At 52.8% G+C, this 27,598-nt stretch overlaps 13 protein-coding genes across 13 annotated transcripts in view; 6 read left to right on the top strand and 7 right to left on the bottom strand.

Moving 5' to 3' along the window:
* The window catches only part of CCMA1212_000021 (Protein-lysine N-methyltransferase EFM5), a gene marked incomplete at both ends in the record, with an annotated part of 1,349 nt that extends 1,265 nt beyond the window's left edge, over nt 1-84 (bottom strand). Inside the window, one exon of the mRNA XM_073697507.1 lies at nt 59-84. Within this exon, the coding sequence (XP_073563686.1) occupies nt 59-84 (26 nt within the window). The remainder of the gene's footprint in view (nt 1-58) is intronic.
* A 561-nt stretch (nt 85-645) lies between these two features.
* CCMA1212_000020 (uncharacterized protein) lies at nt 646-2,439 on the bottom strand (the record flags this gene model as incomplete). Its single annotated transcript, XM_073697506.1, has 2 exons — nt 646-2,137; nt 2,210-2,439. 2 exons carry the CDS (start codon nt 2,437-2,439, stop codon nt 646-648), a joined length of 1,722 nt encoding a protein of 573 aa, XP_073563685.1.
* An 820-nt stretch (nt 2,440-3,259) lies between these two features.
* On the bottom strand, nt 3,260-3,824 carry CCMA1212_000019 (Histone H2A; the record flags this gene model as incomplete). The annotated part of the gene is made up of 3 exons (XM_073697505.1): nt 3,260-3,318; nt 3,376-3,668; nt 3,769-3,824. The coding sequence occupies 3 exons, from the start codon at nt 3,822-3,824 to the stop codon at nt 3,260-3,262; spliced, it is 408 nt and encodes a 135-aa protein (XP_073562976.1).
* A 1,940-nt stretch (nt 3,825-5,764) lies between these two features.
* CCMA1212_000018 (Histone H2B) lies at nt 5,765-6,431 on the top strand (the record flags this gene model as incomplete). The annotated part of the gene is made up of 3 exons (XM_073697504.1): nt 5,765-6,009; nt 6,119-6,190; nt 6,253-6,431. The coding sequence occupies exons 1-3, from the start codon at nt 5,847-5,849 to the stop codon at nt 6,429-6,431; spliced, it is 414 nt and encodes a 137-aa protein (XP_073562977.1). The 5' UTR covers nt 5,765-5,846.
* A 295-nt stretch (nt 6,432-6,726) lies between these two features.
* CCMA1212_000017 (Protein SQS1) lies at nt 6,727-8,893 on the bottom strand (the record flags this gene model as incomplete). Its single annotated transcript, XM_073697503.1, has 3 exons — nt 6,727-7,207; nt 7,268-8,714; nt 8,782-8,893. The coding sequence occupies 3 exons, from the start codon at nt 8,891-8,893 to the stop codon at nt 6,727-6,729; spliced, it is 2,040 nt and encodes a 679-aa protein (XP_073562978.1).
* Nucleotides 8,894-9,482: 589 nt separating this feature from the next.
* Nucleotides 9,483-11,144, top strand: CCMA1212_000016 (NADH-ubiquinone oxidoreductase 40 kDa subunit; the record flags this gene model as incomplete). The annotated part of the gene is made up of 8 exons (XM_073697502.1): nt 9,483-9,657; nt 9,762-9,844; nt 9,913-10,007; nt 10,058-10,149; nt 10,232-10,373; nt 10,427-10,585; nt 10,651-10,986; nt 11,046-11,144. Exons 1-8 carry the CDS (start codon nt 9,527-9,529, stop codon nt 11,142-11,144), a joined length of 1,137 nt encoding a protein of 378 aa, XP_073562979.1. The 5' UTR covers nt 9,483-9,526.
* Nucleotides 11,145-11,677: 533 nt separating this feature from the next.
* CCMA1212_000015 (uncharacterized protein) lies at nt 11,678-13,653 on the top strand (the record flags this gene model as incomplete). Its single annotated transcript, XM_073697501.1, has 3 exons — nt 11,678-12,886; nt 12,954-13,095; nt 13,160-13,653. The coding sequence occupies 3 exons, from the start codon at nt 11,678-11,680 to the stop codon at nt 13,651-13,653; spliced, it is 1,845 nt and encodes a 614-aa protein (XP_073562980.1).
* A 156-nt stretch (nt 13,654-13,809) lies between these two features.
* CCMA1212_000014 (Hit family protein 1) lies at nt 13,810-15,700 on the bottom strand (the record flags this gene model as incomplete). The annotated part of the gene is made up of 7 exons (XM_073697500.1): nt 15,399-15,700; nt 15,255-15,333; nt 15,154-15,195; nt 14,372-14,454; nt 14,230-14,298; nt 14,069-14,161; nt 13,810-13,917 (listed from the first exon to the last, which is right to left on the bottom strand). The coding sequence occupies exons 1-7, from the start codon at nt 15,630-15,632 to the stop codon at nt 13,810-13,812; spliced, it is 708 nt and encodes a 235-aa protein (XP_073563592.1). The 5' UTR covers nt 15,633-15,700.
* A 485-nt stretch (nt 15,701-16,185) lies between these two features.
* On the top strand, nt 16,186-17,211 carry CCMA1212_000013 (Rhomboid protein 2; the record flags this gene model as incomplete). Its single annotated transcript, XM_073697499.1, has 3 exons — nt 16,186-16,555; nt 16,614-16,695; nt 16,764-17,211. 3 exons carry the CDS (start codon nt 16,186-16,188, stop codon nt 17,209-17,211), a joined length of 900 nt encoding a protein of 299 aa, XP_073562981.1.
* A 659-nt stretch (nt 17,212-17,870) lies between these two features.
* CCMA1212_000012 (uncharacterized protein) lies at nt 17,871-20,382 on the top strand (the record flags this gene model as incomplete). The annotated part of the gene is made up of 3 exons (XM_073697498.1): nt 17,871-17,960; nt 18,047-20,093; nt 20,162-20,382. 3 exons carry the CDS (start codon nt 17,871-17,873, stop codon nt 20,380-20,382), a joined length of 2,358 nt encoding a protein of 785 aa, XP_073562982.1.
* A 362-nt stretch (nt 20,383-20,744) lies between these two features.
* On the bottom strand, nt 20,745-22,588 carry CCMA1212_000011 (putative ran guanine nucleotide release factor; the record flags this gene model as incomplete). Its single annotated transcript, XM_073697497.1, has 6 exons — nt 22,484-22,588; nt 22,191-22,409; nt 21,812-22,087; nt 21,356-21,389; nt 21,067-21,189; nt 20,745-21,005 (listed from the first exon to the last, which is right to left on the bottom strand). The coding sequence occupies exons 1-6, from the start codon at nt 22,558-22,560 to the stop codon at nt 20,745-20,747; spliced, it is 990 nt and encodes a 329-aa protein (XP_073562983.1). The 5' UTR covers nt 22,561-22,588.
* Nucleotides 22,589-23,228: 640 nt separating this feature from the next.
* Nucleotides 23,229-25,178, top strand: CCMA1212_000010 (uncharacterized protein; the record flags this gene model as incomplete). Its single annotated transcript, XM_073697496.1, has 3 exons — nt 23,229-23,276; nt 23,344-23,438; nt 23,504-25,178. 3 exons carry the CDS (start codon nt 23,229-23,231, stop codon nt 25,176-25,178), a joined length of 1,818 nt encoding a protein of 605 aa, XP_073562984.1.
* Nucleotides 25,179-25,564: 386 nt separating this feature from the next.
* Nucleotides 25,565-27,224, bottom strand: CCMA1212_000009 (uncharacterized protein; the record flags this gene model as incomplete). The annotated part of the gene is made up of 5 exons (XM_073697495.1): nt 25,565-25,707; nt 25,767-26,066; nt 26,128-26,835; nt 26,924-27,091; nt 27,182-27,224. The coding sequence occupies 5 exons, from the start codon at nt 27,222-27,224 to the stop codon at nt 25,565-25,567; spliced, it is 1,362 nt and encodes a 453-aa protein (XP_073563629.1).
* Between the last annotated feature and the right edge of the window lie 374 nt (nt 27,225-27,598).

The following is a 27,598-nucleotide window of genomic DNA, read 5'->3' as shown; positions in this document are numbered from 1 at the left end:
TCGTTCGTGTTGGACTGGGCGCCTGAGGGGAGATTTTGGGGGGAAATGGTTTGCTTACATGGGCTCGTCGTCGCTGTCGGACATTTCACCGGGCTTTGTTCTTTTCTTTTCTATGGACTTGGGAATGGCGAGGGTGGATTTGCTGGAGAGTCGGGTTGGGGATCGAGAAAAATTACTCGCGGCGTTTGAGAGATTCGAAACGCACTGGATTGACTAGCAGGTACCAGTCCGTCCGCAGAAAGTACAGGCTAGAGAACTTAGAGTGTAAGTATAGGCACTGCGCTTCCATGGGTTGCACTACCTGTCACCAAGCTTTTCCAAAAGGTATAGTCCAGCATCGCGGAGGTACACTTGAATATCCGTAATTACAGGTTAGGCGCTCTTGTGGAAGCAGACCTCACGAGATAACCTCCATCAGCTGAAAACCTGCGGTATCTAAAATATTCATAGCAACATGGAATGATGGAAACAGGTAGTGGATTCGTCGAAAGTGTTCAAAAAGCTCAAACAAGCTACAATTTGTACGAGTATTTGCTTGACAGTGTGACCTCTTAGGATACCAATCTCAAGTGGCCCATAACACTCTTTACGTGCAATGCACCTCTAACCTAGGTAGTGCATCGCTTCTATGGCGATCTATAGCATCTAAATGGAGAAATCCTTTGACTTGGTGATTGTTTCCTGGCACTTTGAGAAAATGGCGGCTTGTCTGGCAACCTCTGCCAGCCTGCCAATGACCTGCCCATTGGCCGTTGAGAAACCATAGTATGCGTAGGGAATGCCGACTTCCTTGCAAAACTCAATGACCAGCTTCTGCGCATCGCGGAAGTTGTGGCGCGGCAGACGCGGAAACAGGTGGTGGATCGCCTGGAACTGCAGGCCTCCGTGGACAAAGTCCAGCCAGCGAGGGCAGTCAACGTCCATTGTCGTCCTCAGCATCATCTGCGGGAACGACTCCTGCGGCCCCAGATCGGTGGTGCTCATGGCGAAGTGTGACAGCACAATCTGGACATGCAGAGGAGAGGATGCAATGTGGCTCACCAGCACATAGATAAACCGCGACCAGTTATCAGGTATCGACTTGTATAGGATTCCATAGCCGAACCAGGTCCAGAAGAAGAGCTGGCCCGTCAGCTCAAGCCAACGATGGTACGCGGCCTGGCCCTTCTTTGGTCCTCGACCGTTGATGATGAAATCCCACGACAAGACATAAAGGTTGAAGCGACCGAATGCCAGAAAAGGGTAGTAGGTCCACGGTTGGATACGCAAAAGGACCTTTGCAACAGCATCGTACTCCATGACTCGGTCGTAGAACGTAGAGCGCAGGGATCCCAGCAGGCGGTGGGAAACAGCAAAGAGGGGCATGTGCTCAATGTCGGGATCGTGCTCAGGAGCATTCGTCACGATGTGGTGGACGTTGTGGTTGTGCTTCCACCAGCCCAGAGAGAGGCCACCCACGAAATCGGCGATGAAGATGCCGATGAGCGTATCGATGTGATAATTGTGAGTAATGCCCATATGGCCGGCGTCGTGGGCAGAGAAGACGAGCTGATGCCACATGAACCCAAGGGACAAGGCGCTGATCACGTAGTAGCCGTGGGAGAGCGTGATCAGCATCAAGGCGAACAGGGAAAAGTAGCGGACGCACTCCCAGCCGTATGCCGCGTAATTCGTCTTGTAGAGGCCAGCATCGATAATCTTCTGGTGCAACTCGCGGTATTTGGTAATGATGTGGGCTTGCGTCGCCTCGTCGACAGCGGGATACTTTTCCAAATCAAGCTGAATGTGCTCGCGAGTGACAATGTCCAGATAGGACATGCCATCCAGCGGCACCTTTTCTGCCGTCGATGCCGATGAGACCGACTCCGACCTCGCTGCTCCATGTCCAGATGCAGTCTTCCGGTCCCGCAACGCGCTTGTGTCGACGTCGAAGACGGGCGAGGGCGCTCGGGAGCTCGAGGAGCTGTTGTCTTCTCCAGTTGAAACGGCGTTGATGCCTTTTCGGCGGTCCGACTCGATTTCTTCCATGGTCCGAAATACACCGCCCTGGATAGGTGGCCTGAAGTTGAGCCAAGAACCTTCAATCCGGCCAATGCGGTACCGTGGCATTTTCTCTTTTGCCTCTGCCGAATGAATACTGAAAGCGGTCAATAGGCCATTAGCAATTTGTTCGATGTATACGTCGTCTTAAAGGAGCGGTTCCACGTACACTTCGACCCAATCGGTTGCATCTCTGCCCACCAGGTGCATGATGGCTTTGTCACCTCCGGGATGATATTGGAGCCATCCATCAAGCTTCAAGACATATCCGCGGTGAATGATGATCTGCCGTCCTTTGGCAATCAAGTCCTCAATTTCATCGCGGGACATGAGAGGCAGGACTTTGGTTCCGCCAGCACCCTCCGCCGGTTGGCGAGAAGTAACAGTCGTTGCTGCCATGGTGCTAACAGGTGAGAAGCACGGCAGATGAAAAAGATGACACGAGCCAAGTGCTATGAGCAAAGCAAGATTAAGGCGAGAGATGAGGCGGCCATCAATTCACCGCCTCAGATAGAGAAGCGGCAGATATCGACTGACTTCGTGGTGCAAGTAGAACGATTGCGAGGCACTTCGGACGTCCAGGAACAATAGCATGACAGGTACCCGCTACGAGGCGCCCATTAAACTTGAATGGGTACTAAAGCTCTTGCTATAACCCAAACGGGCATTAGCTGGGGACGAACACAGCTTAAATGCAGCCAACGTGCGTATTGGCGTTGCGGGGGCGAAACATCAATAAGACGTAATCAAGCTGCATTTCTACCAAGAACGAGCAGAAAGGAAAGACGGCAATTGAGGTGAATTTGAAAAGATATGATACATGATTTGGTTTCATCATTTCAACGAGCTCATATATAGGAGAAGTTGTCCCATGAGTTCGAGAAAGATGTAAGACAGAATTGCAGTCAAATTGAAGACCCAGGTTCAAAGGCTTGGAAACAGGTAGGGTTCGCGCAACAAAGACATTGGTGGATAACAGACAACGAATCGCTATGTCACTCAAAACGTTTGGGGGGGGGGGGGGGGGGACGTGCTGGTAGGTGGTAAAATGTTTTTACTGAAGTGCATTTGAAAAAAACCCTAACTGATTCATGATCATAGCCGTGGGGGATTAATGTACAACCCAGACGTACAAAAGCAACCGTAAACCTTATCCCTTGACCCCTTTATGACAACCAAAACGACCTCGAAAGAAAGCGCAGAAAGACCAACTTTAAAATTACAATTCTTGGCTGGAGCCCTTGCCGGCCTTGCCAGTTGTCTTCTTGGGCAGGAGGTCTGGGACGCAATGCGTTAGTAACCATTGGATTCGAGTTGGGATTTCGGATGTCTTACTCTGGTGGATGTTTGGCAGGACACCACCCTGGGCGATGGTGACGTGTCCCAGCAGCTTGTTCAACTCCTCATCGTTTCGGATGGCGAGCTGGAGGTGACGGGGGATGATACGGGTCTTCTTGTTGTCACGAGCGGCGTTGCCAGCCAGCTCGAGAATTTCGGCAGCGAGGTACTCGAGGACAGCGGCCAGGTAGACGGGAGCACCGGCACCGACACGCTGAGCGTAGTTGCCCTTGCGGAGAAGACGGTGGACACGACCAACGGGGAACGCGAGACCGGCCTTGGAGGAACGGCTGGAATGGAGTCAGACTTGCATCTTTGGATTGATTTCGTTTTGTTTTGGTTTGTTGTGATGGATTTTGAACGCGTAGACCGCGTCAAGCTTCGACTTACGATTGAGCGTTCTTGGAGCCAGAGGCCTTGCCGCCAGATTTGCCGCCGCCAGTCATTTTGAAGTTGGGAGTTTTTGGTTAACGGAAAAAAATTAACGTAAAGTGTCGATGCGAGAGGCGCGAGATGCGGCAAAGGTCAGAATGGTAATCGTGCAGCGTGGAGAGTTGAGAGAAACAGTGTAAATGCAGAGGTTTGGATTTGGCGGGGGGCTCCAAAGTTAAGTACTTTTTGGTGCTCGGCGCGCGAGATCAGCAATCACCCTCCCTCTCGCAGCTGCTGCGGCGCTAGTCCTGTTGGGGAAAATGGACGTGTCCCAGCAAAACAATTGCGATATTTGGGTGCGGGGGCGTGCGCAAAATGTACAAGCAGGGAGTACCTCGATAAGGGTCCCGAGAATGATGCGGCTAATGCTCGCTCCAGGTACCTTGGCGGTACAAGCTCGATATCGCGGCACTCTGCAGTCTCTCGTCGCGATCTCCGCCCCATCTCGGCGCTGCACATGTATTGACACGGCTGGGATGAGCTTCAGCGGCGCATGCAGGACTGTTGCGCAAATTCCTTTGTTAGACGAGACGAGCCTGTTGATGGCTGGTCGTGATTTGCTATCTGATGACAGACAGCAGGACTCCTGGCTGGAGATGGGCGCTGTTGGCTTCTACACGGTCAGAGTTCTAGCAAGACGCGTGCTGGTACCGTTGTGTAAACAGAAGACAGCAGCAACTCCACGCTTAGAATCTGGACAATATCGAGGAAGATCGTAGCTTTGAAATCGACAGAGCCGATAACAAGATCCTAGATGGAGTATAATCCGGGTCAGGCTTGGCCAATCTTGACACCATTGGATCTTGGGTGCCCCCGGCCACTTCATGTGCTTTGCAGTATACGCGCGGATATGCCCCGTTATACAGATGGGACATTATTCTGCGGACTCTCATCGTGACTCTGATCTTGATCAAGCGGATGGTCTGTGCCCCGTTCTCTCTTTGTTCATGCAATTCGCTGCAATGGTGGTTTTGGGCGTAGAGACGGGCTCGATTGCTATGGAATTGTTTTGGTACTCTTGCGTTTGTCCAACACCAACACCTGCGAATATGCGCGTAAGAGCATTTACCACACCAAGATAATGGTACCATCACATCACAAGAGCACATGCATATCACTAGGAATCGGAGAAGCAAGTCAGCGAAGCACCATGTATCATCTCAAAGATTGGCTCTACAATTGCGCAGCGAGCGACTCCAATCACATTACAGGGTAAGCAGGCTGAAGCGTCGAAAGCGAGGCTATCCAGGCGCGCTCCGTCAAAACACCAGTAGCGCGCAGCTGGAAGGCCGCTGAGATCACAGCAGAAAAGGTACGTACATTGGTCCTCAGCTGGAAGGCGGGCTCGTGGGGAGAAAATGATGCAACAAAGAAGACTCGGCGTCAGCCAATCACGTGGCCATACTAGAGAAAGAAATGGCTTTGGTACCGACCAAGAAAAAAAGGCGGGAGAAAAACAACAATAACCTCGACGCGACTAGAAGCTATGGAGCGGGCAAGGCAAGCCGCATCACATCATTCGGTGCAGGCCTTCAATTCACCTTGGGCCCCAGTCGCCAGAAATGTTGCGCCTTGCCGAGAAATGCTTAGCGCGGGCATAGCTGCAGCACAAGCAGTAGCATTTTTCGGGTACATTGCGAATACTAGCGCTAGCGGCAGCAGTAAATTCAGCACATTTTCCCTCTCGCCTTTTTTTTTTTTTTTTTTTTTTCTGTGGCGCTCAATTCTTAGTGGCCCAGAGAGAGGTACCTAGTTTTACCGCACTTTTCGCAGCGCCAGGCCCGTACCCGCGTGGGCGTGCACGCGCCTGGCCTCGCTCGCGCCACCCCTTCCTGCTCCAGGCCAAATCAGTAATCCACCCGCCGCCAACGCGTGCCAGCTACAAAAGCCCAGCTCGTCCCCAAGAACGTCGTTCCCGCACCCATTCACTTTTCCCATCATCACCCGCTGCCAGCCCGCCCTTTTGCCAGTTTGCATCATCAGAAACTCCTCTTTCAATCTCTGAAATCAATTTCAAATCAACGTTATTTTCCAAAATGCCTCCCAAAGCTGCCGACAAGAAGCCCGCCGCCAAGGCCCCCTCAACCGCCAGCAAGGCGCCCGAGAAGAAGGACGCTGGCAAGAAGACCGCCGCTTCTGGCGACAAGAAGAAGCGGTCAAAGACTCGCAAGGAGACCTACAGCTCCTACATCTACAAGGGTTAGTCAAAACACGTCAAGATTTCCCATCCTTTCTTATCCAATCCTTTTTTTACCCATGCCATATTTTGGCTTCTATTTGTGCACTTGATTCTGACTTTGATATGCAGTCCTCAAGCAGGTCCACCCCGACACTGGTATCTCCAACCGTGCCATGTCCATCCTCAACTCTTTCGTCAACGGTAAGCTTTTCTGATCGCGCCTCACGCTTTCTTTATCCACTCTTTTCTGACTCTGAATCCAGACATCTTCGAGCGCGTTGCCACCGAGGCTTCCAAGCTGGCCGCCTACAACAAGAAGTCCACAATCTCTTCCCGAGAGATCCAGACATCCGTCCGACTGATCCTGCCGGGTGAGCTGGCCAAGCACGCCGTCTCTGAGGGCACCAAGGCCGTCACCAAGTACTCCTCATCCACGAAATAAGAGGGGTTCATGACGACTGGGTTCTGATTTCACATCTGAAAACTTGGGTTTTGTTTGCGTGACTTTAGTGTCTTTATTCGAGACGATGGGTGACTGTGTTTCGCCTTTGGGATCTCTTAATGCGTTACGGATGGTTTGCTTTATGGGGGCAATGTCTTCACGGTCAATGGGGTTCGCGGTTGTACAATAGCTATCGAGGATATCTCGAAGCAATGGTTTCTGCACATTATGCTATTTTATTTTCCTCTGCATCAACAATCACAGAATTCTCTAAACACTGTCCATGCCCGCTCTATTACTCCTGTCCAAGGCCCGCCCGGGTTCGTTTCATCGTTTGACTCACAGGATGCAGTATACCCTGATTATCGCTGGCGCCCAGAGGTGTCCCGGTACTCCAACCCATCTTCTCCATCATGGCACGGCCTCGGTTTTCGGTTCCCAGCTCTGGCGCCGACGCGCCAATGACTTCGCCATCGTAATAGTTCAATCCGCCGCCGCCAGATCGAGCTACTGGTCTTGATCCCTTTGATCCTTTGGATCCCTTTGGTCCCTTTTGACCCTGCCTGGGCTTATTCGGTGGTTGACGGCCGAAAATTCTCCTGATCCTCACAATGATCTGCTCAAACTCCTGCTCGTTATACGACGTCTTTTTCGTCTTGTAGAGCACAGGCCTACGCTGCTCGCCGCCTCCGATCGACTTGGACTTGACGTTGAGCTTGTGCGACAACTCGTGGACGCCCTTTCTCGTGTGCGGATCCATAGGCGGCAGAGTCAAGCTGGGAAATGGTGAGTCAGATGGACAAGAGGGCAGCTTGTTGGGGCTACAGTATACGTACGTTTCTTGGGATCCAGCGAGGAAAGTCTTGACCTCGTCGATAACCTGGCTCATGGTGATGCCTGTCGAATACTTCGCTCGCAGGTCCACCTGTCCCCTTTTGCCAAGCAGCCCCATTGCCCGCAACTCTTCCCTCTCCTTCTTGCGCTCGGCCTTCTTCTGCCGATCATTGTTGTATGAAGTTCGAAGAGCTTCCTCAGTGTCCGAATCGAGATCGTCTGTGGGAAACGGCAGGCGTCCCTTGCCCTTCTTGCGACTCACGCTGGGTCGCCCCCAGTCCATCACGATCAACTCATCGTACTCCTCAGCGTAATCGCCTTTTTTCAGGTCACCAGGGCGAGAAAGGTGAAAGAGGGAATCGTAAATGTCCGGCAAGTCTGAACCATCGATAGCGTCATCATCATCGTCATCGTCATCAGTACCATCACCAGCCTCATTGACGGCGTTCGGGCCCAAAGACGTTGACGGAAGGCCTTCGCCGTCTTCGCTGCTGTCCTCATCATCTTCCGCCTCTTCAAGACCTTCAAACATCTCACCATTCTCGCGCATGTTGGCGATATAGTCGGCGAGCATAGCCTCTTCTTCCGAGTCTTTGCCCCGATTTCGCCGCCCACGTGCTTTGCCCCGTTTCCTTCTTGGCCACAACAGATCGTCGGAATTGTCATCATCACTCTCTGCAGGACGAATTGGTAGCTGTTTGGGAGATTCTTCGCAAGCAGCCGAGATCTCCCTTTCCACCGCCCGTATCTCGGTCTGTATGGTTGTGAGTGTGATGCTGGGGCCCTCCGCCTTGGCCTTCACGGCGTTTCGGCCCCTGAAAACGATGACCTCATCGCTGGAACCGGTATTATCTGTTTCAGGATGGTCGTTGGTGTTTTCTCCGGGGGTTTCTTCCGCTGGTACAACTTCTTCAGGTCCTGTGCTTCCATATGCTACCTGTTCAATGTTTTCTTTCTCTGGGGTTGTTTCTCGAATTGTTGTTTGTTCCAGTGTCGTTTCTTCATCTGACTCTTCGCCAGTTTTCGCCTCCACAAGTGATGTTCGTTCAGCTGTCCGATCCACAGGGTCGGTTTCTTCAGATGTAGAATCCGCAAGCGTTGTTTCTTCAGATGTTGCTTCTTTAAATGTTGCTCTGACAGGTTGTGTTTCTTTAGATGTCGGTTCCACAGGCTTTGTCTCCTCAAAAGTTGCTTCCTGAGACGTTGCTTTAACCGGTGCTGCCTCTTCGGGCGGTGCTTCTTGGGACGTTGCTTCTTCAGGTGCTGCTTCTTCAGTTATTCCAACGGTGCTTGATGCATCCTCTGCGTTCTCGGCCTGCGGCGTGAGCGGTTGCAATGGATCGTGAGAGCCGGAACTGACGAAGACGACAGGTCTCTTTCGAAGCTGCACGGTATTGCTCCATTCGCGGTATGATGAAGTTTGACGAGCTTCTTCCTCCAACGTCAAGCCTGTTGAAAGAGAGTATGGTCAGTTATAGATTCAAGAGACCCAACTAGATATCGCTGGGAGTAGTACTGTGAAATGTGACGTCGTTCCTGGGGCTGGGACTGCCAAACTTCTGCCCCCGACGAGGCGACTGGTTCCAGCCGTTACGCTGCTTTTGAAAAGCACGACTGCGTCCCCCCATGCTGGCTGGATGCTGATTTTTTTTCTTTTTGTAGAAATTCGCTGGCGAGATCCTGTATGACAGCGTCCCCTGGAGTTGTGATCCTGGCTGGTTGCTGAAATGATACCCTGGTAGATGGGCTAGTGAAGGCCTGGGAGTGACTCTACTGGGCACGAAATGCAGGGTGGACCGCGTATTAATGGCCTGCCATTTTGCTTATCTAAGGCGAACATTAAGCTTGTTGAACCTGTATTACCTAATGACGCCTCTTCAGCCCAAAACTGTGCCTGCAAGTCTCAAAACTCTCAAAGTTCCACGATACTCAAGCTGGAAACGAGAAGGATTAGAAAAGACGTAGTATCGTGATAAGCTTCAGCCATATCATAGAATTTCGTAGGAAAGAGCAGAGTAGGTAATAGATGGCACGCATCAAGATACCGCGGCTCGCTTCGCATGAATTTCCCGTAGAGGCTCATATGCTACTACATCGGGACTAGCGCATTGCTCTAATGTGGCGCTCCTCCAACTTATTTCGAACCTCACGGCTTGTATGATCTTTGGTGGGCAGGGACAAATCGGCAGCCATCACCAACGATCCCGAATTGGCCAGCTCAAGGACCTCATCAGTCGCTACCTGCTGTGAATTCGGCCAACATGGTGCTCTCTACGCTCTCTCGAGGGGCTTTCCGCAGCTCCGTCGCCGCCGGCGCCAGCGGCAAGCGATGCATATCCGACGTAGCCATCACACGAACTGGCAAAACTATTCTGCGAGTCCAGGGCGGCCGGTAAGCCACGCACGCAAGCTGATGCTGGGAGAGGAAGTCAATTAACATGCTCTCTTAGGTCCTCTCTCGGAGGTACGGTCGACGCATTCCACGCTCGAGGGTAGAGAGCTAACGGCCGGTGTAGGTCACACTGCGACGGTATTCGGCGCGACTGGTCAATTGGGCCGGTATATCGTGAACCGCCTTGGTATGTCTCTTGATGGGGGGATTGCAGCGCATGCTGTGCTTGTGCTGTCTCTGACTATCCTTCTATAGCCCGCCAAGGATGCACCGTCGTTGTTCCTTTCCGCGAAGAAATGACAAAGCGACACTTGAAGCCCACTGGAGATCTCGGCCGCGTTATTTTTATTGTATGTCTGTTTCCTACGCCTCGGACGGCCCGATTCTGATGCGCTCGCAGGAATACGATCTTCGCAACACTGCTTCCATCGAAGCAAGCGTCAGGCACTCGGACGTTGTATACAACCTGGTTGGCCGCGACTATCCTACCAAGTACGGNCCCCCCCCCCCCCCCCCCCCCCCCCCCCAAAAAAAAACGATATCTCGATCTCGACGCCATGCTAAACCTTGGTAGGAACTTTACGCTGGAGGATGTGCACGTTGAAGGGACTGAGCGCATCGCCGAGGCCGTTGCGAAGTACGACGTTGATCGTTATATTCACGTCTCGTCTCACAACGCCAATCCCAACTCTAGCTCCGAGTTCTTTGCGACCAAGGTATGCCCGCGTACATGGCTAGATAACGACGGAGCTAACCTAAGACACCCCAGGGACGAGGAGAGCTCGTTGCCCGAAGCATCTTTCCCGAGACCACCATTGTACGACCGGCGCCCATCTTCGGATTCGAGGACAACCTGCTGCTGAAGCTCGCCTCCGTCCTGAACCTCTTTACCGCCAACAACATGCAGCAAAAGTTCTGGCCAGTCCACGTAAGCATTTCCGAGCCTTGCGCCATAAGGTGTCTCCGTAACCATACTGACACACATTATCGCAGTCCATCGATGTTGGCGCTGCTCTGGAGAAGATGCTGTATGACGACTCCACGGCCGGCAAGACTTTCGAGCTCTACGGCCCCAAGCAGTACAGCTTAGCAGAGGTTGCGGCCTTGGTGGACAAGGAAATCTTCAAGAAGCGACGTCACATCAACGTGCCCAAGCCCATTCTGAAACCAGTGGCTGGACTCCTCAACAAGTACCTGTGGTGGCACACCCTCTCCGCAGACGAGGTCGAGCGAGAGTTCATCGACCAGGTCATTGACCCTGAAGCAAGCACATTCAGCGACCTCGGCGTTGAGCCGGGCGACATTGCTAACTTTACCTACCACTACCTTGTAAGTGCTATGTTCTCTGACACTTGATGCGTGGGCAGACGGCTAATTTGATCCCATAGCAAGGATTCCGAAGCTCCAATTACTACGACCTGCCCCCTGCCACGGAGAAGGAGAAGAGGGAGGACAAGAAGTACATCCATGTGCTGGACGAGCTGTAAAGACGACGCATTTGTACATCTACGAGGGAGTATCTACACTATTATTACCGGAACCAAAGAGAGAACAAGTGCTCTGGTTGTGCGTGTTTGGTTTCTGTGTTTCAACAAAATAGCATTCAGATTCTTCAAGAACGGGAGAAAAGAAGAAAAGCGATATAAAAAAAAAAAGCAAAGCAACTACTATTCGCAACCTCTGATGCCCGTGGTCTGCATGTTGGGTCTGTCGTAACGTGAGACAAGCCCTGCAGAGCACGGCCTCTTGATGAGGCTGGACTCGGGGAGGCTGCCTTGGCGGAAAAAGCATGCTAAGCCTTCAAAGTAACTTTGTTCCTGGCGCGGCCATGTGTTGGCGTCAAGGTACAAGGCACACCTCCGTCACTCTGTTAAAATTACGTAGTGCCTCCATAATACCACCGCGCCTCTTACAGGTATTGGTCTGGCCGCGTTGGTTTCCAACTCTCTGCCGTCCGTCCTCACCCACGCCTCGCCTCTCCAACCGCAGCACAAACTGCGCCCGAGTCTCCGAGCTGCACATGAGGCCTCCAGCAAGACGGTGCCTGTGCCTGCAAGTGACCAAGACAACCTCCAGGGCATCGCGGTTTTCTGCACTAGTACTTGAACTGCCCGGGCCTTTGCGCTTCCCCACGCCGCGCCGATCGACTTTCGCCTCGTCCGCTCCGGTCGACTCTCGTGCCTCCGAATTGCGAGCACGTGAGGTCAATAAGCAAGGCAATCAGCAGGGCATCACGAGCACTTACATCGGCGACTCTTCCGCCGCGGCAACTTTCTGCGCCCAGCAGAGCGCCAGATTCCATTCACCTTGTCGCAGGCCAATCCGAACCGGCCGCAACAGTCTCCATCTTCACAGCAGCCTCACATTCACTGCCAGCGCCGTAATCCTCTTTGCAGTAGTCGCCATCTCCTACGCTGCGACAGTGGGCTCGCGCAAGACTACAGCAGTTGCTACAAGCACAGAAGAAGTCGCAATCGCAGCATCGCCTTCTGACGACATGCCGGACCAAATGGCACCGGGGCGCGTGGGCAACCTCACCCCAGAGCAGGAAGAGAAGCTGCGCCAATTGTGGCAAGCCTTCTTCCAGCTCTGCGGCGTTCTCGACGACAATGGCGCCGCCAGTGCGGATGCTGCGGCCCGCGAGAAGGCGGAAGCGGCGGAAGCCGACGGGCAGAAGAAGAGGCGCTTCGGCGTCTTCAAGAGGAAGGGCAACGACAAGTCCAGTTCGTCGACCGAGACCGTGGAAGACGACAAGTACGGCCAGAACAAGCACTTCCAAGAGGTTCTTGCCAGCCACAGCCCCGAGTCCATCCGCGAGACGTTCTGGAGCATGGTCAAGCATGACCACCCGGATGCCCTCGCCTTGCGCTTCCTCCGCGCTCGCAAGTGGGATGTGGACAAGGCCCTCGTCATGCTGGTGTCTACCATGAGCTGGCGACACAGCGACATGAAGGTGGACAGCGACATCATGGCGAATGGCGAGGGCGGCGCCGTGGTGAATGCGCAGGAGGGCACAGGCGACGTTAAGAAGGTTGCGGAAGACTTTTTGGCGCAGCTCCGCATGGGCAAGAGCTTTCTGCATGGCGAGGATAAGCAGGGCCGACCACTCTGCGTGGTAAGAGTCCGCCTCCACCGACAGGGAGAGCAGTGCGAAGAGAGTCTGGAGAGATACACCGTCTACTTGATTGAGACGGCGAGAATGATGCTGAGACCACCTGTCGATACGGCGGTACGTTGCTACTCACAGAGATTGTCCCGTTGGGCACCGTTGAATGTTTGCTGATTGTATTGCGCAGACCATCATCTTCGACATGACGGGCTTCTCCATGGCAAACATGGACTATACCCCTGTCAAATTTATGATCAAGTGCTTTGAGGCCAACTACCCCGAGTCTCTGGGAGCTGTCCTTGTCCATAACGCGCCATGGATATTCCAAGGTACAAGGATGCATTGCTTGTCACAAAATGATATGGGAGACACGGCAACTGACAGTGGCATTAGGCATTTGGAAGATCATTCGGGGCTGGCTGGACCCGGTCGTGGCGGCCAAAGTCCACTTCACGAATAACAAGAACGAGCTGCAAGAGTTCATTGAACCCGCGCACATTATCAAAGAGCTTGGGGGCGACGAAGACTGGGAATACAAATATGTAGAGCCCGTCCCTGGCGAGAATGACGTGATGAAAGACACCGAAACCAGGGAGAAGCTCCTCGCGGAGAGGCAGAAGCTGGTCAACGAATATGAGGAGGCGACTGTGCAGTGGATAAACCAGCCCGAAGGACGCAAAGATGTCTTGGCCAAGAGGAATAAACTGGCGACACAGCTCAAGGAAGACTATTGGAGACTCGACCCGTACCTGCGCGCGCGCTCTCTCTACGACAGACAGGGAATATTACAGGGCATTGCCGGACCGAAATGGTATGAGCCGGCGAAGAAGCCAGCGACTGCCGGCCAGAATGGGAATCAAGACACGTCAGTCGACGACTTAGATTAGAGAAAAGACCTACGTGTGCCGATACAATTCTGGATAGATTGGGTTTCTGCGCATCTACTTTGGAGAATAGACATATGTAATGCTTCTTCTCATTTCTCATGTACTACTTCAACTTGTTATCTACATTGCTACAACTGTGTTTCAACACAGAGATATCTACATCTTGGACTTGATGTCCTCACACAGCTGTTTGAGCTGCTCCATGTCTCCAGATTGGGAAGGCCAGGAGATGCCCAGGCCCTCGGTCTCGTTGGGCTTCGGGATCTAGTTGGAGGAGGTTAGCTAGGTCGAAAGCTCGAGGCTGCTTCACTGTGATCAAGGGTTTGACGAGTCTTACCATGTGGAAGTGGACCTGTGCCGGTCAAGATTAGCCTTCTATCCGGCCACGAAGCGATAGGGCAAACTGGGGACTTACGTGATGCACCTGCTGGTGGGCAATGGTTCCGTTATTCTGGAGGACGTTGTAGTCGGTGGCTCCAGTAGCTGTGACTAGCTTCTTGATGGTAGGCTGGGCGAAGCAAACATGGTCAGCAAAGTCTGTAGCAAGCGAATTGATTGGTTGTGTAGGCGAAATACCAAGATCTCGGACAGCTGATCGTCGGGGATATCATTGAGCTTTGCGCCATGATACTTGGGGATGACAAGCTGGATGAGGAGGGCAAGGTTAGTGTTTGCGGGCCATAGGGTGCGACTTTGGGTGAGCGGCGTGAGTCTTTACAGCATGGCCCTTGCTGAGAGGCCCGATGTCGAGGAATGCCAGGGTCTTTTCGCTCTCAAAGAGCTTCAGAGCCGGGATCTCGCCTGGTTAAGATGTGCCGTTAGCTACTATGTTGAAGAGGGAGGGGTAGTTGTGCGTGTGTATTGGTGGCGTTGTTGGGTTTAGACGGGCTCAGCTAACTTACCCTTGATGATACGACAGAATATACACGCGGACATGTTGACGGTAGGATTTTGGTGTTGGGAGAGGGGGAAATGCAAGCTATGAGTTGAGCTGGTGAGAAGTTGAGAAGCTAGAGTTGAGTGTGAAGCCCAAAACGGGCGGCAATTGATATTGGAGTAAGGCGTATAAAGAGGGGCTTTCCTGCTTGCTTATTACATCACTGCAGCCATTGGATTCAGTAAATTACTACCTACTAACAAGTAATATCACATAGCTCTTGAGGATCGAGACAAAAGTGCTTCTCTCCCTGCATTGCAGCTTACTACATGATATGCCACTTCTCGGCATACAAAGCACGATTTATATCTCAACTTGCACTCCCTTCTATATCACGTAATACATGTACTCTGGAATTGAATGTTCTTGCATCTCTCAGGGACCAATATGCGCTTGAATTTGAAGAAATGTATTGTTAATTTTTTTTGTTATGTACTCGGAATCTATTTTTGTCGCCCGCGCAGCCCTCAATGATGGTGAGAGTTTGCCGGGTGAGGAGGGGCTACCAAAGCATTAGCAGGCGGAACAAGGCGCAACAAGGGCGTAGGGGTGCATTGGCTCACGGTCTAAAATCGGAGATGGCAGATTCCGCTCATATTTGGATCCTGTTGCTCCCAATTAGCCATTGAAACGTCTGTGTAGGCGATCGCTTGTGGTGTCTGACCTCCGGGCGCGCATGGCGGAACGTATGGGTCGGGATGCTTCCAGCTTTCGAGCAACTTTTCCGTCTCCGCTAACAGAGCCTGGGAAGGCGAATTAGTGCCTCGGTCTCCTCGTTTGGAACTGATGGAAGAAAGCGTTGACTGACTCTCTGCTGTCGAGGGTCGGTGACCTTCCTGTTGGCTTCAAATAGGGATCGGATGTAGAGCGCCTGGCCTCGCCATAGGTGACGGTGGACGGCCCAGTCCAGCGCAAGCTTCAATGAGCGACGGTATAGCGACCTAGAAACGGGGGAAAGGCCGTCGGTTAGCAGCGAGTACGTCGGACGGGCGGGAGGAGCGAGTGGTCGGGATACTGACAGAGCGGCTTGTCGCGTCGTCATGTTGGCTAGATGGTGGTCCTGGGTAGAAGACCGTGGTGTTTGAGTAGATGTCTCGGGAGGTTGAACGGCTGGTACACGGATGTGAAATTGTCTGCCTTACGCCGATTCTAAGGCACCAACGCGACTGCTACTAGCCCACCATGGCCGAAAAGGGACCTAGCATGAGAAGTCACGGCAGAGAACTGGAAGTTATCCCGACCTAGAAACAGAAAAGTACTTCCTCTGAATTTGAACAAAACTTGATATCCAAGATGAATGAAGAATATATATATATATATTTTTACACTTATGCAGAGCCATTATCATGAATTGATCATTTTAATCCAATATCTGATTTCGAACTTCATGTAAGCACTTTGAAGTGATATTGCTGGTCTCCATAAATCTACAAGTATTACTTAATCGCCTAGCGCTTGTTGGATCGGACAGCCTTGCGTCAAGATCGACCTGGTCTGTTCCAAACCCATCACCCAACTCCCTAGGCGCAGTACTTGTGCCGTCTACCAAGTGCCGGATACTTGGGGGACCGCGTTCGACTGGCGCACGAGCAGCGATGCCGAGTATCCAAGGCTTCAATACCCTGCGGGCACGGTCATACGTCCTTCGCTTGCCTCTCTTCACCCGCGCCATCCTGCTAAGCATAGCAGCTTTCTGGCTGCTCAGCTTGCCCGGCTACTGGGATGTGAGGCTCTGGGGCTCTCTGATCCCCGACAAGATCTCCTTTGCCACAGGTGAACCGGTGTGTCCTGAGATTTGGATGGAGCTTGCTTCTGACTGGACCCTAGGCTACCGATTGAATACTTTTCCTCTCGTGCACCTGAATTTGTTCCATGCCGTCCTCAATGCCGTTGCGTTGGCGCCGTTGATGGAACGGTTCGAAAGCGAATATGGAACCTTGACTACGCTGGCTCTCTTCTTTGGGCGTAAGAATATCTAGCATCTCTGGACCCCATATTCAGGCCAATTGTCTAACGGAAGCAGCACTGACTACGATTCCCGCCATTCTGTATCTCTTCATTGAGATTGCCATTCTGCGTGCCAACCATGCCGTCATGGGTGCCAGGTAGAGTCTCCCCTTACGACGTGCTCAGTCAGCTGTATGAATTCCGGATACTAACACGTGCTGGCCAGCATGTGGGTGTTTTTGCTGTTAGGCATGGAGGCGATCCGAACGTATAAATCGAACCCGTACCTGGTGATCGGGACATATCACCTTCCCACCTGGACCACGCCCCTGCTCATGATTGTGATTGTTGCCGCGCTGGTACCAAACACGAGCCTGCTGGGGCATCTCTGCGGCGTTGCCGTTGGCTACGTTGGTATGGTCATGAATCACGCACACAAACCGCTGTTCTCATCACTAACATGTGGCTCATTCATAGCTGGCCTTGGTTACGTAAAGTTGCTTGCACCTCCAGAGTGGGCACTCCGATGGATCGAATCCCGTCTGAATCTTCTCGCCATATTGCCGCACTATGTCAGCGTTGACCAAAAGACGTACGGCAGATTCGGTGTTTTGCCGACCACCAACCGCCCTGTTGCGAGCGCGCCAGTAGAGCTCGTTGGAGGGAGTCCTTGATATAAGAGCGGCTTCATAATAGCCAGTCATTTGGATGTGTATCAAACGAGATGGACGTTGGGGTTGGCCACCCTGCTGATCCAAACCGTCACATAGAAAAAGGAGTATCTATATGGGTTGAAGCATGGAGTAACAGCTCGAAGTACTTCACGGTTTCTGGCGTTGATATTTTATTTTACTCTAGCGAGTCACTTGATGCTGCAGCAGTCCTATACTGTGGATGGAGAAATAAGAACAATATCACAATTCAGTTGCTGGTATGTAAACGACGTCGTGAATGAAATCAGGTGGTATGTCTCAAGTTGCGAGAGTCGGCGAGGTGGGGCTGTGCACCTTGAAATGGTTACGTGTGATCGATTACGAAGTACTTCAGACGGACGACTTCACAAGTAGATCTACTTAAAAAAAGTAGCCGACGCTTGCAGAGGAAAGCCCCAGTGCGCCATCTGCCAAAGTACCTGCTGGCCGAGTCCGCTGTCGCATGTCACTTCCTTCAACTGTCTGAATGCCACGCATGGATTAACACTGGGCCATCAAAGGCAATAATCTGCGATTGCTCTCTCCCCCGTGATATCGATACCATCGCGCTGCAAGGACTGGACGAACGCGACGAGACTTGATCAACTGCCCGCCTGGCACTCTGGCTCTGCCTCCATGCAATGCTCAGCAACAGAGACATCGTCGCCCTCCAGAAGATCTACGATCACAGTTACCTCAGCTGCTCAAAGGCTGTGTACTACGAAGACCAGGTAAAGCCACGACAGACCGTGTTCCCGCTCGCAAATCTTCTGCTCCTCTACTGCATTTCAAAAGGCTCGCACTGATCTCGGGGTAGGGCGACGAGAACGAGGCGACTCGACACTGGAGAGCCGCGCTTCGACGAATAAATGAATACTACGCATCACCAAACGCACCGCGACTCTCCGTATCCTACACCGACACGGATGCTGCCCTGATAGACGCCCTGAAAGAGCTGGAACTACAATGCAAGGAAAGGCTTGATCTTCTGGAAGCGCTTAGGCTGTCTCGTGAGGACAGCCGTGCCGCCTCGGGGAGCCGCGACTACACCACCCCAACCACGCATGCCTCGGGCAGCACCAGCCAGGCCACGGGCACGATAGGGCAAGGCACAATTCCTGCCGTCAGGTACTCGGAATTATCACGTCCCGTCTTCTCTCCAAGGACTTCACTCGACGCAATGACGTCATCTGAAGACACGATCAGGAGGGTCCGTAGTACCCCTGCCGATTCATCGACGCAGCGGTCCTATTCGCGTCCCAGCTCGCGGACGCCTGATCTTCCTGGCTCGCAGAGCGACAACCCAGCCCGTCCTTCTAGCCCCGAGAGGCACACAATGAGGACAACACTGCGGTCCAAGAAGACCAACGATCGGCCGCCCGTTACTCGCAAATCGAGCAGGCCTGCGGCAGATGGGCCAAGCAAGGCCGCGACATTAGCATGGAGCGCTTCCGCCCAAAACAACTTCCTCCGGCCCTTTGCTCCCGAAGGACGGTCGCCGAAGTCAAGCCCTGCACCGCGTCCATCGCTGGAACGCGGCTCGCCCAGTTCACAGAGGCCGACGCAAGTGTACGAGCCAAGATCTTCACGCACGTCGCCTCAGAAATGGAACATGGTGGCCATGTCCGACGAAGCTCGCCTTCCACAACCTTCGGTTTTGTCTATTAGCGCAGCCTCAAGCGCATTGACGTCTTCGAACAACCCAGAGACCCCCCTGCCGTATCAGACGCCGAGTAAATCAGAGCAATATCAAACGCCACGGAGGTCCTTTGGTTATGAAGAAACACCGAGCCAAAGCAGAAGAGGGAGCACCAAAGTTGGTGCTGGCAGCTATTTTGGAACGTCTGCGGGACAGAAAGGTTCTAGCAGTACCTCGAGGAACAGGAGATTTGATGGGGACAGTCCATTATTATACAAGTATGAGACAGAACGAGGAGATGGGCCTCGAGACGAGACCAGGCAGTCATACCTTTACACGTCGAGCTATGCTGTCGAGACGCCTCGAACAAAAGCCGAGTTTGCGAATCGGAGTTTGAGTGGGCGCCGCCCAAGTGACGATGCTGTCGAGAGTACTACGAGGAATACTCACAATGATCAAAGCGACAAGAAGAAATCGACGGCGGCTATCCTCAAGAGTCTGCCCCCAGGGATTGACGAGAGCGCGGCAAAGCAGATTCTCAACGATATCGTTGTCCAAGGGGATGAAGTCCACTGGAGCGACATTGCTGGCCTGGAGGTTGCGAAGAACTCCTTGAGAGAGGCAGTAGTATACCCCTTCCTGCGCCCCGATCTCTTCATGGGTCTGCGCGAGCCGGCTCGCGGCATGCTCCTGTTTGGGCCACCAGGAACTGGAAAGACAATGCTGGCACGCGCCGTTGCCACCGAATCCAAGTCCACCTTCTTCTCCATTTCCGCCAGCAGCTTAACAAGCAAGTATCTGGGAGAGTCTGAGAAGTTAGTCAGGGCGCTTTTCGGTCTCGCCAAAGCGCTTGCTCCCAGTATCATCTTCGTCGATGAGATTGACTCACTCTTGTCCCATCGGTCAGATGCTGGCGAGCATGAGGCGACAAGAAGGATCAAGACGGAGTTCCTCATTCAGTGGAGTGAGCTTCAGCGAGCAGCTGCCGGTCGGGAGACGAGCAGCAATACGAATCCGCGGAACGAAGCTCAGAGGGTTCTGGTGTTGGCTGCTACAAACTTACCATGGGCGATTGACGAGGCCGCACGGCGACGATTTGTGCGCCGCCAGTATATTCCACTGCCCGAGCCGCAGACACGAGAAACTCATCTTCGGACTCTACTGCGTCAACAGAACCACAGCTTAACCGAAGAAGATATAGCGAAGCTTGTTCAGTTGACCGATGGTAAGCATTGCCCCCCTGCATCGAACCTCCCTTGGCGTCCTGTTTAACTAACACCGTTTGCGTGGTAGGCTTCTCAGGATCTGATATCACTGCTCTTGCCAAGGACGCAGCTATGGGACCATTGAGATCCTTGGGCGAGGCTCTGTTATACATGACAAAGGACGAGATCCGACCCATGGACCTTTCAGATTTTGAGCAAAGCTTGAAGTCGATTCGACCCAGTGTCGACAAGGAAGGCTTGCGGGAGTACGAAGAATGGGCCGAGAAGTTTGGCGAGCGTGGTGGCTAAGTTGAGCTGTGTTGGCACCAAGAAAGGATATAGCATCTCGTTCAGTCACGGCAACCTGACTCAACGGTCGGCAGGTATGTATGCAAACTACAGCGGTACACGATAGACATTTGGCGAGCGGTTACGGCGTGCGTCGCGGCTCATGTCGATTTGATTCCAAAGCGGAAGTGTGCGAGTTCATCAAGAGACGCTCTATTGCTATTCTCTGACTGATTGGTTGGAAGCAAACTAATGAGCATTCCTTCGCTAATAAATCCAACATGGGTAAATGCCACCCGATCTATTCATACAGCCCTGTTGCGTTCGTCAACTGGGAAATGTGATTTTCGACGTCCTCTGTTCTCTGTCATTGGTTTTCGATATCACTGCTTCTGCTCTTCTTTGGCTTTCATTCTGCGCTCAGCCTTGGTGGCCCGTTTGGCCTCTCGTTCGGCGATGCGCTCCTCTAATGTGGGAATCGGTGGTCGCTCTTCCACAGGAGTGCCGAATGGCGCAATGATGTTCTTGATAACGTGGCGCTTGTGCTTGGAGGTCGGCCAGCCGGGAACGATGGAGACGACGTCGCCGGTGCGGAGGGAGGAGTTGGGATCGTGTACGAGGTAGTGCTTTGGGTCTGCGAACCACTTTACGGGAAATGTCAGTCAAGGGAGGGCCGGCTTCAGCGACTTGTCGCGGTCTACTCACCTTGTTGATGACCTTGTTCCATTTCTGACCGCCGACTCGGACCTTGACGGTCTTTTGCATCAGACCTGCGGACACGACGACGCCATGGAGCTCATGGGTCACGCGACGGGCGGCCTTGGCCACCTGTGAAGACATGTTTTCGATATATATAGGGGTGGATAATATATATCTTATAGATAACGCGAACAAGTGGTTCAACGATGCTCACTTATCACTGCCCCCGGAAGTCATTCATTGCCGTGTGGATCGCGAACAACCTTCGTCGTCATACTAAAAGTTTGCGACTTACTACCAGCAAAGCCGGAGCAATACATGTTCCAAGCCTTATCGTTCCTTTTTTTGGGCGGGTGTTTATCTGCACACACTAAGCCGTATCGCCATGTGCCGAGGGGTAGTTGCCGAAGTAAGCCCGGTGCCAAATCCAATCAGAGGCTGTGAAGCATGGAGAGATGGCTTATCGATTAGAAGCACCTAGCAAGTGAGCATTGTATGAAGTCTCGATGTGTGTAAATACCTAGGCTTTTGACTGGGATAAAGGAAGTATGGAAACGCTGGGTGTAAGGTTTCACATTCCGCTGCTATGGACGGTTATGGCATATTCGTCATTATCATAAAAGTATGGGGAGCGCTATTTCTCTTCAAGTAAATGAAACAAATCATGTGTATAGATATCAGAGGCCCCCATCATCAGATCCCAACTCTTTCGATAGCCCCTTGCTTCTAATGGTGTCTCGTCTCGCCAAACAGCCCCCAGTCCTTGATCTCAAACGTCTCCCAGATGCGGGCAGCGATCTCGACGGCGTCTCCGATGAGCTTGCCCTGCTTGCCCAGCTCGAGGTCGACCTCGTCGGCGTCGTACTCGCCCTTGATGTGGGGCACGTTGATGGTGATGAGAATGTCGGTGTCTTCCTTCTCGAGGCGCAGGAGGGTCATGGTGATGGCTGTGAAGTCTGGCGCCGAGGCCTGGTTGCTGGCGTGGGGGGTCTGCGTTGCGATGAGGGTGTATGCGGGGGGTTGGAACCTGTTTGGTTTTGTTTCATCGTTGTCAGTAGGATGCGCAAAAAGGGCTGGGAAGTATTCGTGATGTGATGAAGAAATAACAAGGAGGGGAGGGGCCCGTTTACTCTTGCATGCGGGTGAATTCCGTCTCGGCCGTGTTCCAGATCTTGACGGTGTCGATGTCGGAGCCGACCATGTCCTCGAGGTGCGTGGTCATGGCCCGGCCGTCGATCTCGGGGCCGGAGCCGGGCTCGCCGACGCGCTCTGTGATGTCAAAGATGATGCTCGTGAAGCCGTCCTTGTCGATCCAGACTTCCTGGTTGTCGGGGACTTGTCTCAGCTTGCTGCAAAGGAAGATGTAGCGTAAGTACGTGGGAAATGCGAAGGAGAAGATGCGCCGTGAGGAGTTGCTGCTGACCTGACGTCTGCGAAACGTTGGGGGAGGTCGCAGGTGACTGCGCCGCCGTAGAGGGGGATGCTTCTGTAGCTTGACATGGTGATGATGGTGTATGTGATGTATGTTCTGGTTCGGATGTTTTGTCTCTTTTTTTTTTTAGTATAAGAGAGCTGGGAGGATAGTCATGCGCTTAGGCGGCAGATCAGTTGCGCGCAGTTGGAGACTGCTTTATTATTCGAGAAGCTGTCGATACGTATCGATACAACGGTGGGGTAATCTAATGACATCACAAGGCGCGGCCGCGCTCAATGCGCGCAATATAGACTATGCGAGTTCAGCCTTAGCGAATGCCTTGCATACAAAGAATTGTTTGCACGTGTCGCGCTTATACATTGCTTTATGCTTGTTGAGAATTGATCCTGGCTTGTCAGATAATGCTCTGCTGTCGAGAGTAGCTCTGGGTGAACCTCCGAGACATTGATCAAGACGCTGTTGTCTCTACAGTATAGATACGTGAAGTCGCGATTTGGCAGCTTCCGATATGCATCTAAAGTGGGTAGCGGGAACGTCAATCTAATGACTCATTTTATAGACAAACAATCAATTTCCCTGTCTCATGCTTCAAGTGAGAAGCATATATAAAGTGAATTGCTTGCTCCATCCAATTCTCGACTATCTAGCCCCATAGCTGTGAACACATATTTGAGAAATACTGCCTAGCAGCTGGAGTTGAATTCAGGAAGATAGGCGTCTTGACCTTTCCACAATGCCTGTAATTTCACTAGGAGAATCTATACCTCCAGACACGGCTCATGTAAGTTGCCTCTCCGTGTGCAGTTGTTGCAATGGTGACTTACTCGAGCGGTTTACACTTGTCACAGGCAGTGAGTGTGTCTCTGCCGACATGGCAGGCCAACGTCGACTATGAAGAAGGCGAAGAGCGAGTCCTGAGCCGGATGGTCACTGGCTATCCTCGGTATGTGAGATCCAAAAGCAGGAATGAGTCCAGTGGCGGCCGTTGCTCACACTCCGATCTACTAGATTTTTCATCCACAGGAGCATCGAGGCCTTTGCCAAAGACCTTCTCGCGGCCTACGGACAGCCCGGCCAACGAATCATGTTGTTCCCTACGGCGGCCGCTGCTCGAAGATGTCTGGAGTTTATGCGATCGCGAGTGACTCCAGAAGCGGCCAAACAGATCCACGTGGTTGATCTTGCACTCGATACTTCCAAGGATGTCTCTCCGCTGCTGAAGCAGCTGTCACCCACCATATCCGCAACCATCTTCCCGCAGGAATCCTTTCCCGCAGCAAAGCAGTACTGGCAACACACTGGCGATGGAGTCTCGAGCCGACGGGCCGAATTCTGCCATGAACTCTTCAAGCACGGCCAACTGGTTGCGCTTACCGAACAACAGCAGCCTCAGCAGCCTTCTCTAGAGAAGCCTGTTCGAGGCCCGAAGCGATATTCACGAGCAAATTCCACACCCGGCACCAATTCAGCTGGCGCTGAAAACAAGGGGGCCGCCTCATCTTCCGAGAACCGGGAAGAGGCACGCGAGAGCTTCCATTTCCTTGAGGAGCGCTTCGGAAGGAACCTAGACCTTACGCAAGTCGCGCGCGCAAAGTCGGCCATTCGGAGGAGAATCGCCGGATCCCTCGCGGGCGACGCGGACATGAACGACGACACCAAGACGAACAGCGAGGCAAACGCTCGAGGTATCGAGGCTCTCGACGAGACCGACGTCCTGCTGTATCCCTGCGGCATGAATGCCATCTTCAACGCCCACCGCGCTCTCCTGGCCGCCCTTGGCGCACGCAAGAGCATCAACTTTGGATTCCCCTACATCGACACGCTCAAGGTTCTGGAGAAGTTTGGTCCCGGCGCTGTTCTCTACGGCCATGCTTCGTCGGAGGAACTCGACCAGCTCGAGAGCACGCTGAAGGATGGGCAGCGCTTCCTCGCCCTCTTTTGCGAGTTCCCGGGGAACCCCCTTCTCGCCTGTCCGGATCTCAAGCGAATCCGCAAACTGGCAGACGAGTACGACTTTGCCGTGGTCGTCGATGAGACGATTGGCACGTTTGCCAATGTCAATGTCCTCCCGTACGCCGACATCGTCGTCAGCAGCCTGACCAAGATCTTCTCGGGCGACTCCAACGTCATGGGCGGGTGCACGGTCCTGAACCCGGAGGGCAAACACTACCGCTCCCTCAAGAAAGCCTTTGAGGAGCAGGTCTACGAAGACACGTACTGGGTGGAGGATGTCCTGTTCATGGAGAGGAACAGCCGCGACTTCTCGAGCCGGGTGAAGCGCATAAACGCCAATGCGGAAGCAATATGCGACATCTTGCGAGCCAACCCGCTCGTCAAGACCGTCTACTATCCCAAGTACAACCCGTCAAGGCCCAACTACGAGGCGTGTCGCCTTCCCGATGGCGGGTATGGTGGCCTGCTCTCCATCGTCTTCACTCACCCACAGTATGCTCAGGTTTTCTATAACAATTTGGATACCGCCAAGGGGCCGAGCCTGGGGAGCAACTTTACACTCTGCTCTCCCTACGTCTTGCTGGCACATTACAACGAGTTGGACTGGGCGGCTCAGTATGGTGTAGACGCGAGTCTGGTTCGTGTTAGTGTGGGTTTGGAGGAGCCGGAGGAGCTGCAGCACCTGTTCAAGAAAGCTCTGGCAGCAGCTGAATCAGTAACCATTGCATAAAAGAATCGAAGTTGGCTATTAGTTCTTAGACAAAATTAGTAAAGTTGATGCTGCGCGGTTGACAGTGGTTGCTGCGGCGGAGGCGTAGCTGCAGAGAGGATGCATTCAGCAGTCGTGAGACTCATTCCCTTCTTTCTTCGCAGGTCATACACACAGAGAGGCACACAGACACCTACCTTCTGGCCACAGTGGTATCGTGTACCCAAACTAGGACAACAAGGATCTCAGGAGCAAAGAAAGAGTTGACACACCATGCAAAGGTGGCTTGCTAATGTGGGTGCTGGTTGGCCGATACCGAAGAATCATTGTAACGTCGTAACATCGTAAACATTATCGTCTTCTAAAAGACGTTCTAAAATCTCTCAAAGTCTGTCGCTCAGCATTACTCACATAACAGCGCACTCGGCCGGTTTGTAGCTCGGGCCAAACTCCTCTATCCCCCGTTCTATTTGATCAGCCCGTTCCTTCTCCTTCACTTCCGCGGGGAAGTTCTTCCTCATAAACTTCTCTAATTCAGAATCAATGTTCTCTACATGGCGGCGTCAGTTGAGAAAGATACACGGTAGGCTGTTAATAGGACAAACTTACTAGCTGAAGCGTCCATGACTACACGAGCTCGGCACAAGGGACAGTATTCCTCGTGGCGCCGCTGAAGCTTTACTGAGCAGCGGATGCAGAATACGTGCTGACAATCTAGACGGACTGGTTGATATGCGATTGCGTAGCATATCGGGCAGAGGTAGTCGTTGACTTGGGGTATAATAGAAACCAACTCGTCGGAGATCCTGGCACACACTTGCTTGGCAATATCTCCGGATAACAGCTTTCGGGAACTGATTGCGCTCGGAAACGCACGCGAGACGCCCAACGCCGTGCGTTTGTCAAATTCTGTGCAACCCTCGTCAGGTTGATATTCCAGCCAGGTTGAAAGGAGGGAGCGTATTCTTACTCTTCAGTATCTTTGCAATTGCCAGTAGATTGAGTTCCTGGAACTGCAGATGCTTCAAGAGGTTGAGATTCAATTCCAGGAATTTCGAAAACGCGGCTCGACTTTCTGGTCGTTTGAACGACTTGACAAGCTCCTGCTTCTGGACCTGGTTCTGGAACCACTGCAGCTGCTGGAGAGCTTTCTGGCTGGATCGGGCTCCGTGATCGCGCTCGTGCGTCGCAAAGAAGACTTCCGCATCCAGATACAGCTCGAATATGCGCCTCCAGCGATCGAGATCGCTTTTAGAGAAGCGGCCCGGCCGCGCCACATGCGATACCTGCTTCCCTAGGTCTTTGACCTCTTCCTTCAACTGGTCCCGTTCGGTGGCTTGGAGGGCATCTAGGCTACTGACATCGTTTTGAAGGATGTCGAAGAAGACGCCATCGGACACGAGGGGCACCTCGAGGGTGTCATAGCCGTTCCCTGCACGATTTGCAATTGTAAGAGCCTGCGATGTGGCTGGTGCCGCCTCGTCGACCGTCTCGGTGGGCGTACTGTCCGCCGATTTGGACTCTTTTGCGGGGTCAGAGCCGTCGAGGGGGAGTTTCGAAGATATCTTCTCGAAGAATTGGCGAGTGGCTGGTGTAAGCGACGCATCGACAATGTTGCCGTCGTGCAGATGAATCTCTACTGTCAATTTCGGTCGGACAATCTGGGAGTTTGAAGATGCTTCATATTCAGACAGAAGTTAGTCGAGATCTCTGCGTGCTGGGGAGGAGGAGCTTCTCCAAGGTTCCTATGCGATGGGGGACCATACGATTAAGGCTGTAGTTCAAGGCAACTGGAGAGTCCGTCTTGGGATCGAGGAGCGCCCGCAAGGTTTCGGCGTCAAGCCCCAGCTCTTGCAGCTCGCGCTGGACTTTCTTGAGGCATTTCTTCAGCTGGCCGTAAGGAATCGCATGGGCGACCCAGTGAGGCGGGAAGCCTGTAGTATCATACGGGTAAGCAGAGGTAAAGAGGAGTCGCGAAGCCGTCACAACGACGCTCAGGAGACAAGGGGCAGGGCTGACTGTACCTTGAGTGGCCAGCGACTGTTTAAGTTCATGGGCAAATTTCATGGCATCTGGTATTCATGTTATGTGATGAACATGTGTGTTCCTGCTAAGTTAGAGAAGGTTGCCGGCATAACCATTTCTGAAGTAGAGGTTGAAGACCACAGGGTGTGGTTCGAATTAGTTTAGCAGCAATGATCTCGTCGCTAGACCAAGTGGAGAAAAAAAAATTCGGTCACGGCCATTGAATCATCCTGATCTGTTCAAGGCCAAAGGAGAAGAAAGGCGACGCCGACAAGAACCCGGCTCTTTTTTAGGCGAACCGCACACGGTCGAAGCGCAGGCGAGGTACGCAGTGCGTGCTAGCGGGCTTAGTAGCAGGGACAGAATGGCCATGAGGTCAAAGCTATTGTGTGTCAAATGACCAGGAAGCGTGAGCG

The sequence above is a fragment of the Trichoderma ghanense genome (assembly GCF_004382785.1).
Source record: "Trichoderma ghanense strain CCMA-1212 chromosome Unknown scaffold_0, whole genome shotgun sequence".
NCBI classification, from domain to species: Eukaryota; Fungi; Ascomycota; class Sordariomycetes; order Hypocreales; family Hypocreaceae; genus Trichoderma; species Trichoderma ghanense.
This window is presented reverse-complemented; position numbering and strand designations above follow the sequence as displayed.